Source organism: Corapipo altera, unplaced genomic scaffold, assembly GCF_003945725.1.
Source record: "Corapipo altera isolate COAL_440 unplaced genomic scaffold, ASM394572v1 0, whole genome shotgun sequence".
Classification (NCBI taxonomy): Eukaryota; Metazoa; Chordata; class Aves; order Passeriformes; family Pipridae; genus Corapipo; species Corapipo altera.
The window spans coordinates 51,453,188-51,467,653 of record NW_020884872.1 but is presented as its reverse complement, the minus strand read 5'-3'; the positions used below and the strand labels follow the sequence as shown (position 1 = coordinate 51,467,653).

Below are 14,466 nucleotides of genomic sequence, written 5' to 3'. Positions count from 1 at the left end.
AAAGACAAAAACTGAAACATCTTTCCCCAATCCATTCTCTTATGTGTTAACTTTCCTCCATTTCTGACTCTTGTACCTCCGTGTCCCACAGCACTGCAGGGAGGGATGGGAAATGGGGGGTTGAGTCAGTCCTTAACAGCTCTTCTCCATGTTTCTTTCTCCTCACACTTCTATCCTGTGGATCCTCTGGGCTGCTTCTTCCTTCAGGAGAAAATCTTGTACTTGGGCTCTCCAGAGGTTGCAGTGCCTTTGGGGCATGTCCACCTGCTCCAGCCTGGGGTCCTCATGGACTGTAGTGTGGACATCTGCTTCGGTGTGCTTTCATGGTCTGCTGGAGGGCAACCTGCTTCACCGTGGGCTGCAAGGCAACCTCTGCTCTGGCACATGGAGCCCCTCCTTCCCTCACCTTGGTGTCAGCACCATGGATATTTCTCACATTTTTTCCTTCACTCCTCACTGCCATGCAGCATTTTTGTCCTTAATTAAATACAGTTTCCTGGAGGTGCCACCACTTTGGCTGAGAGGCACAATCTGAGCACCTGCACCCTGAATGACTATTTACATAGACCTGAATGACTGCTTATCTCTACAAGCTTAGAATTTATTATCTTTCAAACATGTGCTTCCAAAAATGTATCATATCCTGTTCACTTGTTTTAGTCTTGGAAATGTGAGTATTCCGCAGAGAAAACTTACTTTAAAACAATATTTCTTTACCTGTTCACAGTTAGTCCCAAAATCATATCATGGAGTCCAGTTTGTGAGATTTAGATGAGGTTGTCAGTGTATGTTTAAATCAAATATCAGGGCACAAACTGGAAGGGTAGAAGAAAGTGCCAGCAATGGCAGCCTTTGTTTTATGGAAAAGGATGCCAGTCTTCACGTCCCAGGAACTGTAGAGTGGAAAGAGAATTAGAGAGTTTTAGATAGACTGTAATTTTTTGTTTTGTCTGTATTGGGACATTTAGATACTGGCTGATGAGGTTGGTTGTGGTCACAAGCACTGCAAATGCCAGTTTTGCTAGACTTAGAGGTTGCTAAACAGAGTTTTAATTGCACAAACATGTGAAACTTGGAGAATGTAGTTCAATTTGAGTTATATTTTTGTTTTCTTTGTGGATATTTATTTGATGTGATTATAACTGGACTATTTGACTTTCAGTTCCACTAACACTTTTGGCACTTCTTTTTCTCTTTAGAGAGACACTTTTCAACCAGTGCTCTTTCATGAAGAAATGTTCTTGCAGAACTTAAATATTTGATGTCTGAAGTTTTTTCTTTTGTTCCTTATGATTGAATTCTCTTAGGGTTTTTTATTTCCTTTCTTAAATATAACATTTATGTACTAAGGTTTTTTCCTTACCTTTCTTCTAGGATACTAATCTTTATTCATAATGTGGTCACTAGTGTCTTGTGGCTCAACTACAGCTGGTTTGTGAACTAACTCTAGCTTTTATTTGGGGCGTAGAGTAGTTTCTCTTGCTAACTAGGAAACAGATCGTTTATATGCTGCTGAGCCTTAACCTATACATTTATTTCTTCTGTGACACTAGACTGATCTTTTTATATTCTGGTGGCTTGTTTCTCTAAGCATTTTGCATTCTTTAGTGGGGTTGACAGTGAATCTGGTATTACTGCTGTGTACACTATTCATATATTTCTGTATCTCAAGATCTGTATTCACCTGTCATTCTGAATGTGTGTGATTTTTACTTAGGAAACTAGTATTAAGTTTAGCTGCAGTACCCACTTGGTTATTACATTACCTGTTTTGGTGGGATTTTTCTGCAAAGCATGTAGATTACTACTTTACTTCCCAAGAATTTGCTTATTCCAGTTGTTGTATATTTATGTGGTCAGTGTTGTTTCCTATTATAAAGCACTCTATCAAACTTTAGTTATTATACAGGCCTTCATAACTTTTACTTTTGAACATGAGGTTTTTTGTTTAAAAAAATTGATAAACTGAAATCTGAATCCTGTTAAAGCAACAAAAATAATTGCATTTACCCTATTCTGACTGCTGTGTGTGAATTTTTTTAGTTGTTACCTTGATTTTCCTAACTTTAAAATTCTTGCAGCTTTTTCACTGTAAGTGATTCTTACAGTTACGCCTTTGGAGATAGGCATAAGTGATATGACCCAAGACTGTAATCTGTGCAAAATCATATAATTGAAAAAATAACTGCTTTTTAAAGTATTTTAATCTTTTCTGTGCAAAAGTTACATGAAATATTTAATATCCTACTGCTGTGCATTTTACATGTATTGTATTTTGCCACTTTCAAAAGCAGCTGTAATGCTGAATCTCTGGTATTTTCATTATTCATTCTCATAGGTGCTTACGAAGGAATTTTATAGTCTTCAGGCTTCTAGTGAAACACGCATTATTGAGCTTCAAACACAGAATTCGGAGTTTCAAGCAAGACTAGATACTTATGAAAAACTTGAAAAAGAGCTCGATGAGATAATATTACAAACAGCAGAAAGTAAGTTCTGTGACGAGTTATACTCTGTCTGGGGGTGTTTCTGGCATTATGACAAGATTTCTTTTTTCTCATGGCACTTGGAAAGTAATACAGTGCCTGTCATTCTCCTTCCTTATGCCTGACAAGACAGTAATTATTTTGATGGAAATATTAATGACAGGTTTCTAAATGTATCTGTAAATGTGTATCAAACATCCATATGTCTAAGTTTGTGTTTATTAAAAATCATCTCAGTATTCTGTCATTTCTCTTTTCCTTACTCTGATAATCCATTATAATTGGATATGTTTTTTAGGATTCTGCTGTTATTTATTTTAAATATTAGGAAACCCTCTTTCTTGACAGACAAATATAGGCTTCATAATACATGATTAATGTGAATTCTTTAATTAATTGGAAGGGGAGGAAAATTCTTCCATGTGTTGTATTAATAATAATTGGATATTAAGTACTTGTTTGTTGCAGCTAAATCTGTATTGAGTACTAAACCATGGATTAAATTCATATCTGATTAGTCTTGAATATATTTGTGTCTGATTGGCAAAAATAAAAACGTCTGTTCCCAAACACAGCAAAAGTTCTGTAAAACCTCTATTGATTTGATTCTGAGCCTAAATGAGTCCACAAAGCAAGTAATTTCTAATTTGAAACCCTGACTCTAATCTTGAAGTCTTTTAGCCTGTTCGTAAATAGAGTACAATTCTAAACTAGAATAGAGTAAGATTCTAAACTAATTCAACTATCTTCTTATCCTTTTCTCTTTCTTTGCTCCTCAAAAAATATTCACAATTTATAATGTGTTCCAGGTAGAAGATCATTTCATAAACTTTATATGCAAAGAACAGTGTATATCAAAGTATGTATTACCAAGATGCAGTGATGTCAGGGTATTTTTAGTAATTAGACTGCACATAGTTTATTAATTTTATACACTGCAGCTTGTAGTTAGAATGGCCTGACTACCCAAAGGTTCCAGTCTGACTATAAGCACATTTGCTGTGTACATGTTTATATTTTTTTGGTAACATGTTTTTGGAAGTGTATATAGAAACTGGTCTAAGGAGTATTTATGTATTAATAAAGAATTTTTGGATCTTACCTTCATTTTTTCCAAGGAGAAGATGGAGTTCAGAACGCTGGTTTTTGTTCACTGGTTTACATTTTCTTATGCATTTTAGAATGGCATTAAAGATTTTACAGAACTAAATAATTCTTAACTTCTTCTTAAGTATCTATTTTAATTACAATTTACAGTCTATGCTACAATATGACTTCAAGAAATAAAAGTTTCCAAATGAACTGTTCTCTTAAAATATAATGACTTCATTTTCTGATTTCATTGGAGGAAAAAAGGCATTACTGTTTAATATTATTTCAATTTACTTTTTATTTAATAATGAACTTTGTATTATTATAGTGTACTTGATATAGAATTATAGGATTAATACTACTACTAGTACTAAGACTAGTATCAGATGGGGAAAACAAGAAAAAGAGTATTTTTTTTAAAAAAACACTTTGAAGGGGAAGACAGATATACTTCCTCCTGTGTCTCAAATTATGTCCTGATATTTACATGTCAAAAATAACTAAAGGTAGAAAAATAGTTGAAAGGAAATATAAGTATTTTTCAATTTGAATATATTATGGAAAAACTTTAGTCTGTGTTCTGGGGAATATAATTTAGACTGAGACATTGTGTGGAAGACAGTTTTAACTTTCTATGAATTTTAGCGATAATAAGGATTAGTCTTCAGTCCTGTGGTCACTTCTTTATATTTAAATAGCATATAATATTTTTTTCTTTCTCTTGAGTCATAAAGCCTCCACTGTTTTACAATATGTGGGGATGCCAGTGGAGGTTGGGTTCTCTGGACTTTTTAATAAACTGTGTGTTTGCACATGTAAGGTGGCTTTTGTCATATAATATATAAATAATATATATTATTATATATATTATAAATAATAAATATATAAACTTTTTAATTTTTCCTTTGGAAAATGTGCATGTGGAAGAGATCACTGAATTTGTACTGTGAGTAACCCATCATTATGCCTCACTTTTTTAATATTGAAATGATATGAAACAGACTATTCAGGAAACTATCAAGAATTTATATACCCGCTTCTTATAGCGTCTAAGTGGTTTCCACACAAATAACAAAAGTAAACTTTCTTGGCATTTATCTAGTCTTCCCTTTCAGGGTAAAATCTTCACTCTAGCGTTTTTTTGCTGTAAACTAGTTGTTTGATTTTTTTCTTGCTTCCATGGTTAGTATCTTCCTAAGAAAAAGGACAAACCTGTCTATATCCTCACAATGGCACTTTTTTACCAAGTAGCGTATAAAACTGTTGTTAATAAGTGTCTGCTAACTTGTAAAATGTATGTTTTCCATCACACAGTCAGGTGGAGAACCTGAAATGTCAGAAGAGAAGCACGCACTGATACAGAACATTACCTTGACTTGATACCTACAACATTTCAATTTTTTTGTGCTTGTTTTCATGATCTGACGTTTACTGAACACTTCTGACAGATATGAATTTACAGGGCAGGATCTCACTGATGTTTTTCTGCAACATGCAACACTGAATTTGTAATCAAAAAGAAGGGTATTGACAAAGGCAAGCTGAATTACTTTTATGTTTTCCTAAACCATAAGGGTTTAACAGCACTGGAGAGTTCCCTGTCATATTTAAAACAGCCCTGAAGTTCTAGTGCATTTGTAATGCCACATTAGTAAACTTTTTCTGTCATACTTACTGGAATTTCTGTGTTGTTTTTCACGTAACTAGATATGTGACTTATCATAAATGCTCTACTAGAGGCTTTTATCTTTCTTCAATGTGTTTTAAGAATCCTTTTTTAAAATAGCATTACGAGGGTATTAGGCAAGTGAGGACAGAAGCTATAGCATTGTGCAAGTTGTTGAGAAGTGAAGGTATTTCTGATTTTGAGGTACTTGAGCATTAGGACAGATGAGTCAGATCGACTCTTATGTCATTTCCTCAATTTGTTTCTCCTGTTCCCAACTACTTGATTCATCAAAGCTGTTGTGTACTGCCTAGGCTGGTGTTCACTTGTCCTCTCTCTTTCTCTCCTGCCACTCCCCTTTTCTCATTGTCCCCCTTTACCCCTCTTCACTGTCCCCATCTCTCTGCCCCTGCCTTTAACTCACACACACACTTCTTTTTTTCTTTCTTTTTTTTTTTTCTGTCCCACTTCATCTTACAGGAGAGAGGAAACCTGAATTTCACAAGCTGAAATATGAAAATCTGTACATATTTTAATCTTGCTGCAATTGGGATTTCTTTTCAAAGCAATTGTAATGTGTTTAAATTCCTTAGAAATGCATTTTCAAAAATCAATCCTCTATGGAGGCAGAGATTATTGTTTATATTTTTACTTTGCATAAACATAAGAATCTCCTTCTTGCCCTTCTCTGAAGATGTTTATGACATTTGTTTTCCTCAACTGTGAAATTTCTGATCACCACAGTCTTTCAAAAATAATAGTTAGCAGCCTCACAGTGACATCAGCTTCCTCAGCAACATCAGATGTGTCCCTTCTGGTTCCATGGGCTTCATTATGTCCTGTCACCTTAAACACTTCCTAATTTTATCTTCCTCTACATCCTCATATATGCACAGAAAATTAATTCTTTAGAAAAAAAACTTAAACAGTCTAATTCTCTACTGCTGAATTGAACTTATACTACTAGTATGTATTTTGTGACCATACCAATAGTATGAATATTCAAAGCCTCTGAACTCCTTTCCTTTTCTTTCTTATTGCATGTCTTATGTTAATCACAAAAATAAAAAGTGTTGTAAGAAATTAAAGTATGGCACTGTATTAATGTTATTTGTGAACAAAATTGTTCCATTTAAGTCTGGAATGTTATACCAACTGAAAATTTAGCTTCTAGAAAAATAGTTTTGCATGTGTAGAGTTATAAATAGAATTGCTTAGAAGTTTATAAGTTCCGGCACTGTTTTTCAACAGTACCTTTTTGCAATTTTTTTCAGTGGAAGATGAATTTGAAGCTGAAAGGGTTCTCTTCTCATATGGATATGGTGCTAATGTTCCTACAACAGCCAAAAGACGACTAAAGCAAAGGTAAAGAAAAGCACCTCCTGCATTTACTTATTCAAGATAAACTAAATGAAGATAAGTGCATTAGATTTTCTCTTGGAATCCATCCAGTTTGATTAACATAAGGAGGTTTTTTAATTACGTTAGTATATGGGAATAGATTGAGGACTAGGACCTGTGGTTGATGCATATGAATGAGCATATACATGTTTTTCTAAGTCTTTTTAAGATCTCTTTTCGTTGACTTTCAGAGAGGTTAATTTTAATTCTATAAAACTAAGCAGCTGTAAAAACAGGTTAGTTACATTCTTTACATTTATATAATAAGAAATATATTACTAATACCGTAAAGGTTATTGTATTTAATGGTAAGAAAAACACGTATGTCAGGAAATTAGGAAAGACAAGTTTTCAGAACATCACTATATGACTACAGGATCTGATTCCTCTTACATTTTTTCTGTTTGCACTGATTTGGCCAATTTGATCAATAGATTAAAATGACTTGTAGGTGAATAACATACCTCTTGATCATACTCATTTTTAAATAATAAATTTATATTATACATTACCTTTAAGAAATAATACTAACATTTGAATGACTCATTGTGTGCCCATGTGTTGTGGCTATGACTCACTTCTCCCAGGCAACTAGCAACAGGACAAGAGGAAATTACCTCAAGCCTATGCCATGGGCGGTTCAGGTTGGACAGTTTCTCCATAGAAGGGGTTGTCGAGCATTGGAACAGGCTGCCCAGGAAGGTGGTGGAGTCACCATCCCAAGAAGGATTCAAGAAATGACTGGATGTGGTACTTAGTGCTGTGGTCTAGTTGACAATGTGGTGTTCAGTCATAGGTTGGACTGGATCTTGGGGGTCTTTTCCAACTTAAATGATTCTATGAATGTGGATTTATTCATAATACTTTTAAACTGTGACCACAGTAAAACCTCTGCTGTTGTTCAAAATTAGGATGGTAGTTCTCCTAGGATGAGGCTTATTCCATGTGATCCAAGTGCTCAAGCGCAGGAAAGTCAGCTGCATAATTGTGCTAGTGGTAGGTTTTGACCAAAATGAGAAACTCCACCATCGTTGGTGGGCACACCAAGAAGAGTATAAAGACAAGGTGAACATAGACCATAGATTCACAGTGTACATTTCTATCATTCAGAAGGTTTAATTGCAGTTTTTGTAATTTATAACTGTTTTTTTACTACAAGTATTATTTAGTTGGGTTTGTCTTTTTAACCCTCACCTTCTCCATGACAAAGAATATTTAATGTCAAAAGTTACTAATGAGAATTAAGGGCAAATGATGGTCTGTTCATGTTTTCAGCAAAGTTTTATGGGCCACCTACTATTTCTTCTGCCCTATATATTTGTTTTCAAATGTTGTCAATATGGTTGTCAATCAGATTAGACCTATTGTGGACCAAGTTACATATTGCTGGCTACCATAAAAGATTTTATGTAGTACTTAACTTAAACATGGCTTAATTTGCTCTTTTAAGCCTCTTCAGATAGTTTCCTTGTAAGATTTCTCTTTATACTGCATAAAAATGAAGAAGAAGAAAAGAACAGAGGTGTGGAAAAAAAACTTCCATAACCCTGTTGTAGGTCTGGTTTAGGAGACTGTTGAGAGTCCTATAAGTCCATTTCCTAAAAGTTCAGTTTCTTCCTCCTTTGTCAATAGTTTGGGAACTTCTCTGAGTTTCAGCCTATATCCTTGTTTTTCCCCACCTTATTAGATTCAGTTTAGATTATTTACATATATAAAAATTGTACTAAATCACTGCTGAATACTGAATCTGATGATCAGTAGACCAGGATTTCAGATGTGCTTGGAAGACACTTTCTGATCTTAGAAGTGACTCTGTCATTCAGAATGTCAGTGTTCCAAAAGGCATTGACTAATAAAACTGATTTAATCCTTCATAATGATGTTGGACACTTCATAGACTTTCTCTATCTTTTAAAATTAAAAAAACCATAGAAGTCTGTGTATGGTTTACCTGCTGTTTTGATTCAGGGAAAACTGCCATGCCGAAAATGTGTGTGTTGCCTTTGGCTCCCAGAGTTTTTAAGCAAAGACTCTGTGACACAAACTTCTACGTTTAGAGCCATTAAAGAAACACAGATAAGTTTTCTGCTCTCTAGGATTGCTCTGGAGTCCACTACCTGCTCTTTAGTCCCTGATATATGGGATCCTAAATGAAGGGCTCTTTTAAGTTCACATCATGCACTTCAATATCTGAAACTTTGTACAAAACCTGCATTTTCAAACATAGGGCATTGTGGGGTCTGTACTTCTTTGCCTACTTGCCAATAACAACTATTTCATTACTTTGGACATAGGCAGTGTACACCCATAGTACTAAACTAAACATCCTTGGGAACACTCTGAAGCATCAAGACCAAATGTCATGTAGTATCCCATTTCCATAAAACTAAATTCTCATTGTGGGTTAAGCTGCACGTGAACGACACATTGGCAATGATTTTCTTGCCCATGCTAACTTTTCAGCCATGCCTAGGAACTGCTTGGGAGAGTGTAAATGAGAAAATGCAGAATACTACCAGAGTGACTTTAGTGGTTTGCTAACAATAAATTATCACATTCTCGAGCACTGCATAATTTTCTAGTATAGTTATAATAAAAGGTTTCCAGAATAAAATGTCTTTGCAGATCAGTCCCTTTGTGCCTTTGCTCTAAATTAAAACTAGTCAAAAAATGTATCAATGAGTGTGCTTGAAAGGCGTATTTGTGTTATCCTTAAATACTTGCAAATTCAGGTCAAGTTCACTGAATAGTTGTAGCTGGGAAAATTAAGATGGGCTGCATTCCTAAAGTTGCCATGGGAAGGTATCCAAGTTTTCCCTTACACTCTAATAGCTACCAGTCAAAAAAGTGGTTCATTTCTCCTTTGTGCTAGATGAGAACTTCACACATATCTCATATCTCCTAAACAAAAATCTAAATAACTAGTTAGGAGAATTAACTTCTGTTTTTCTCAGTTACTGTTTACACAGCCTAATGCTCCTTGTAGGAGGAACTGAGAGAACCAACGTCATGGTAAAAGCTATTGAAAATTGCAGGTAATTCCTCTCACAATAGGCAAAAGTAAAAGATTTCTACATGAAAGGGTAGGTTTATAACGCAGATGAAAAATATTAAGACTTCTTCCAAATCTAAAAGTGTATTCCATTTTACTGAGGAGGAGGTGGAAGTTACAAATGCTCAAATTTTCAGAGAAACTTTGTACACTCAACTAGCTTTACACAGTGTAAACCTCAGCTTAAGGGTAAATATAATCTCCCTATCAGTCTGCTTTAGACCAGTTATCCCCTCATAGATTCTGTATTATTGTCAAGAACTGGTTGTAGAGTTATTCAAGAACCCTCTGGATGCAATCCCATACAATGTGCTCTGGGATGACCCTGCTTGAGCGGGGAGGTTGGACCAAATGACCCACTGTGGTCCCTTCCATGTCCTTCTGTGATACTGTGATTAATAATAGTTTGGAAGACTAGGTTAGATGTCTGGAAGTAGGCTCTGCAATTGCATTGAATCTGCCTATGGATCTGTGCTGTTAAATTGATGATAAACTCTTGATTTTGGACATGAAGTGTGCAAGAGATTGAGGATCTTATTTTTAACTAGGTTGTTAAGTGTCCCAATAATCCTTTCTCTTCAAGGTAATTTGCGACTGCATGTAAGTGTTTATTTTAAAAAAGTGGCAATAACGTTTAATTATTTAGCATATTAAATGTCAGACAAAACAATTTTGCTTCTGTTTTGAAAATGATTAGATACTACATTTTTCAGTGTTCCACTATGAAATGTATATTGATGTGTGTTTTTTTAAACTGTTATTTAAGGAGAAGCCTGTTACAGTGATTCTGTGAAGTTGCTAAAAAGTAAATACTCATAATTAGATGAAGCATTTTGACAGTATTGCTGCAACTGTATAGTACTGGAAAAATTATATAGGTAATTACTTTGTATAAAATACTACAATTGGCATAACTGTGGGAATGCTATTTCACTGCTTTTAAATTTTGTAATATTTTCATTGTTTTTCTAAATTTGACCATGCAACATGTTTAACTATGTAGTTGATATATATTAGTATTTAAGCATTGGTGAGAAATAAAGGCAATCAAGTTCTGCAATATGATGTGAGAATTTCTTTTGCCTGTTTTGGAAAATAGACCTAAGTTGGAAAAAGTTCAATTTGAGCTTGATTTTTATTGGTACAGTGTTCACTTGGCAAGAAGATTACTGCAACTAGAAAAGCAAAACTCATTGCTTGTAAAAGATCTGGAACATCAGAAGGACCAAGTAACACAGATTTCACAAGAGGTAAATTACTGCTACACAAAAATTCAAATCAGTAGAAACTCTAAACATTGCAGAACAGCTGTTCATAAAAAGAAATGTTTATTATCTATTTGATGTGAAAAAATGGCCTCATAATTAACCAAAACTCTATGATAAAAGTTTTCAAAGACGTTTTTATTGTGTTTTGAAACTAATATTGAAAGAGGGATTATTTTAGAGGCTAAACAAGAATGTGAGGCAGACAGAAAGCATTTTGATTTCTGAACAGAAGACCAGCTAACCAGACTAGTTTATTCTGTTTGATACTTAATTGTTCAATGAATACATTGTTGCTTTTTATACAGCTTTTCTCTTAAATCACTTTCTAAGACATTTCTGTAAATCCTTTTCTACAATTGTTCAGTTTTTGAGTCAGTTTTTGTTACAATGAATTTAATTTAATGGTCTTTTAAAATTCTGTATATAATACCTGAAATTACATATTAGTTCAACTTGGAGAACAAACACTAAACAAAACTTAGCTTGAAATGTCCCAGAATTAGGACAAACTAATTTTATGAAGTATTTTTAGGACTGTCTTTTAACTTTCTCTTAGGAACCAAAGAACAACTATGTTTTCTACTATATATTGCCACTATGGAATTTCTAGGCTTACAATTTCAGGAATGTGATTTAACAGTTTGATTTTTAAAGCCATGGTAGTTATAAATTAGGATTACTACACCCAAATACTCCACTGGGCAAATATTTGAATTTTCTACATATTTTTAAGTTATGAATTTTATGTACTTCATATGTATATATATGATTATATATAGTATTTTAATGAAAGATACATGAACAGTGAAGTCTTTTTTTTTTTTAACAAATACTATAATTTGTTATGTATTCTTCTTAAGTATATCATAGTAATTTGTATTTGACTGAAACATATTCTTTCAAATCTTTACTTGCAGACATCAGGAAATTGGTGAATCTATTGCTTGGTATTCTTCCCTATCACTGTTCTTTATCTTTAATCTTTCTGGTTTTCACTTCAATACGTTTCTTACCCACATTAGTTTTATACTTGCTTCTAGATCACTGATGAAAGATTGACTACCAGTGACCTTAGTTCAAATTCTGGCAAAATTCCACTAGAACATCTTCACCTCATTTTTATTCTACCATTAAATTCTTGATTTTTATCATTTAATTTTATAGTTTAGATCTGAATGTAATCCAGTACAAAGTTAAATGTTTTACAGATAGCTAGTGTGCAGTCTACTAACATCAAACTCTTATGTGTAAATAAAATCTTTTAAGACCTACTTTCAGTTAAACTCACGTCTGGCATTCAGGACTGAACACTTCAGCAGATTTATTTCTTCCTTTTTTTAATTTTGCATATGATTATAGGTAATTTGTTTGGTAATAATTATTTATGCCATACTGCTTGCCATCCTTCAGTATGTGCACAAGGAGTTCACACTTGTGAACATAGTGGAGTGGAAAGTAGTCCATTGTTCTCATGTTACACAAACTGATCATCTGACTTGTTTTCAAACAGATGGCAAAAAATTTATCAAAAACTTCTGTGTTTTCATCAGCATTATATACAGTTTTACTGTATCTCTGCCATATTGGGTTATACTGTTTCTAGAATTTATTTGCTCCCATTTTTTGTCTGCTGGTATCAACTTCCCCCTTGAAGTTGTAGCTCCTGTGGTAAATTTCCTGCATTTCATATTTTATGCTGTTTGCTATCTATTATCTTTTTTTATATACTTAAAGTTCTTAAACTTGTGTTGCTGTCTTTAAATCATTCCCTGAGCCAAGATAGATTTTTACTCCAACCTGTTGTAACTTTCTTGATTTTTATTTTTTTTAAGAACAAAAGAGAGATCCTGTAAACTACAGTATGCTTAGGGAGCCCATTATTATTCTTTTGACTGACAGTTTGTTCAGTCATTTAGAAGAAATCTAGAAAATGGATAAAAAGTTGAGGCAAAAGTGATTATATCAGCTCTTAGTTTTGAATTTGCATTAAATACTGCTATTTCCGTGCAGTATTTAAGATAAAACTGGGTTTTGTTAGCTTTTTAAAGGAGGGTGGAAAAGAAAAATAATTCAATAACTAAAATGGATGCTCTAAGACTCTTCTTTTGGTCTGTCCTTGCTATTGAGCTTTACAGAAAGAAATCATATTGATCCTCTGGGAAGGTTCAGCATTACCAAGAAGAAAATACTGACTTCTCCATAATTTCATTCATTTTAAGGAAGTCTGATATACTGCACTTACTTCAAAGTTGGAACCCTATGAAAAATCTCAGCTACTGAGTCAATCTTCTCTTAGTCCTATTATGGTTTGTCAGGTTTCACTTAACTGCAGGATCCTATCTATTTTGACAGTGTGATACAGCATTAGAAAAGAATTTTTCCTTAAAGTCCTGTTTCTGATGCTTTGTGTAGCAGTGACCTGCAGTGTTAAAGTAGGTATTGAGAATTTCTTTCTACTAGAGAAGGTTTGTTGACCATGCCTAGGACAAACAGAATAAAGGAATTCTCATGACCTGATCCAAGAAATATCCTCAGCTAGTGATAATCCATTTATTGCCTCTGCAACTCACTTTGTTACTCTCAGTTTAAGTGGAAGCCTATATATCAGCTTCTGCAAAGTAGTGATCTGTAAGTACTACATCTAGAGTCCAATCTAAATTTTGGAATTAATTCACTTTGCAGAGATTTGAATAGCAGTGCCACAACTGATACATGGAGTCCCTTTTGTCTGGAAGGCTAATATGGTCTTTGGGTAACTTAAAAAGCAACTAGCAAGTCAGTATACAGAAAAAATGGTACTCTGAATGAAGAAATTATTTAGCTGAGTAGTGGGCTTGCCACTGAATGCCTTTTTTGAACCTTCACTGTGACATTGTATTTTTTCATGACTTATGTGTACTCCAGCTGCTGAAACTACTAAATTTTGTTGTGTGATCTTAATTGTGTACGTAATTTAGTGAATGATCTTGTTATATTGCTCAAGATGCAGACCATATCATGCAAGACTTTTAAACTTAGTGATCCTAATTTGTTCAGGGAACAAGGTTAGAAAGGTTTATTTCCTACTTATGGGAATGACAGTTACTTTATACTAGTCTTATAAGCATCTTGTTGGATTTTGCTGTTCATATCGAGTAATGGATTAGAAGAAAGGGGTTTTTTTTTCCATTTGGACTGTACTTTTATCTAGATTCAATTTCTGAGCTGAAAATTCCGTTGTAATAGTATACTGTTTTTAAAAAGTCACCAGTCAATAACACCACAAACAGAGGTATTGACTGTACTTATTTTTTTTTAATCAATGGAAGCTGTTACATTAAAACTCTTGAAAATGTAGATTAGGAAAGTGTAGAGAGTAGCATGATTGCAGTGAAAATAACATATAATCAGAACAGAAAATGGGGAGGATAATATACTACTTATTAATTTAAAGGTGGTTTGTTTCCCCTTTTTTTTTGTTTGGGATGTATATTATTATGCAACTGGTAAAAATCAAGAATA

General features: G+C 33.9%; 1 protein-coding gene across 6 annotated transcripts in view; it reads left to right on the top strand.

The window, feature by feature from the left end:
* Window positions 1-14,466, top strand: part of PIBF1 (progesterone immunomodulatory binding factor 1) — a 111,195-nt gene that overhangs the window by 66,046 nt on the left and 30,683 nt on the right. For all 6 annotated transcript variants that reach the window (XM_027646854.1, XM_027646863.1, XM_027646881.1 and 3 more), the window contains 3 exons: window positions 2,339-2,489; window positions 6,519-6,609; window positions 10,845-10,947. In XM_027646854.1, coding sequence (XP_027502655.1) covers window positions 2,339-2,489; window positions 6,519-6,609; window positions 10,845-10,947 — 345 coding nt within the window. The remainder of the gene's footprint in view (window positions 1-2,338; window positions 2,490-6,518; window positions 6,610-10,844; window positions 10,948-14,466) is intronic.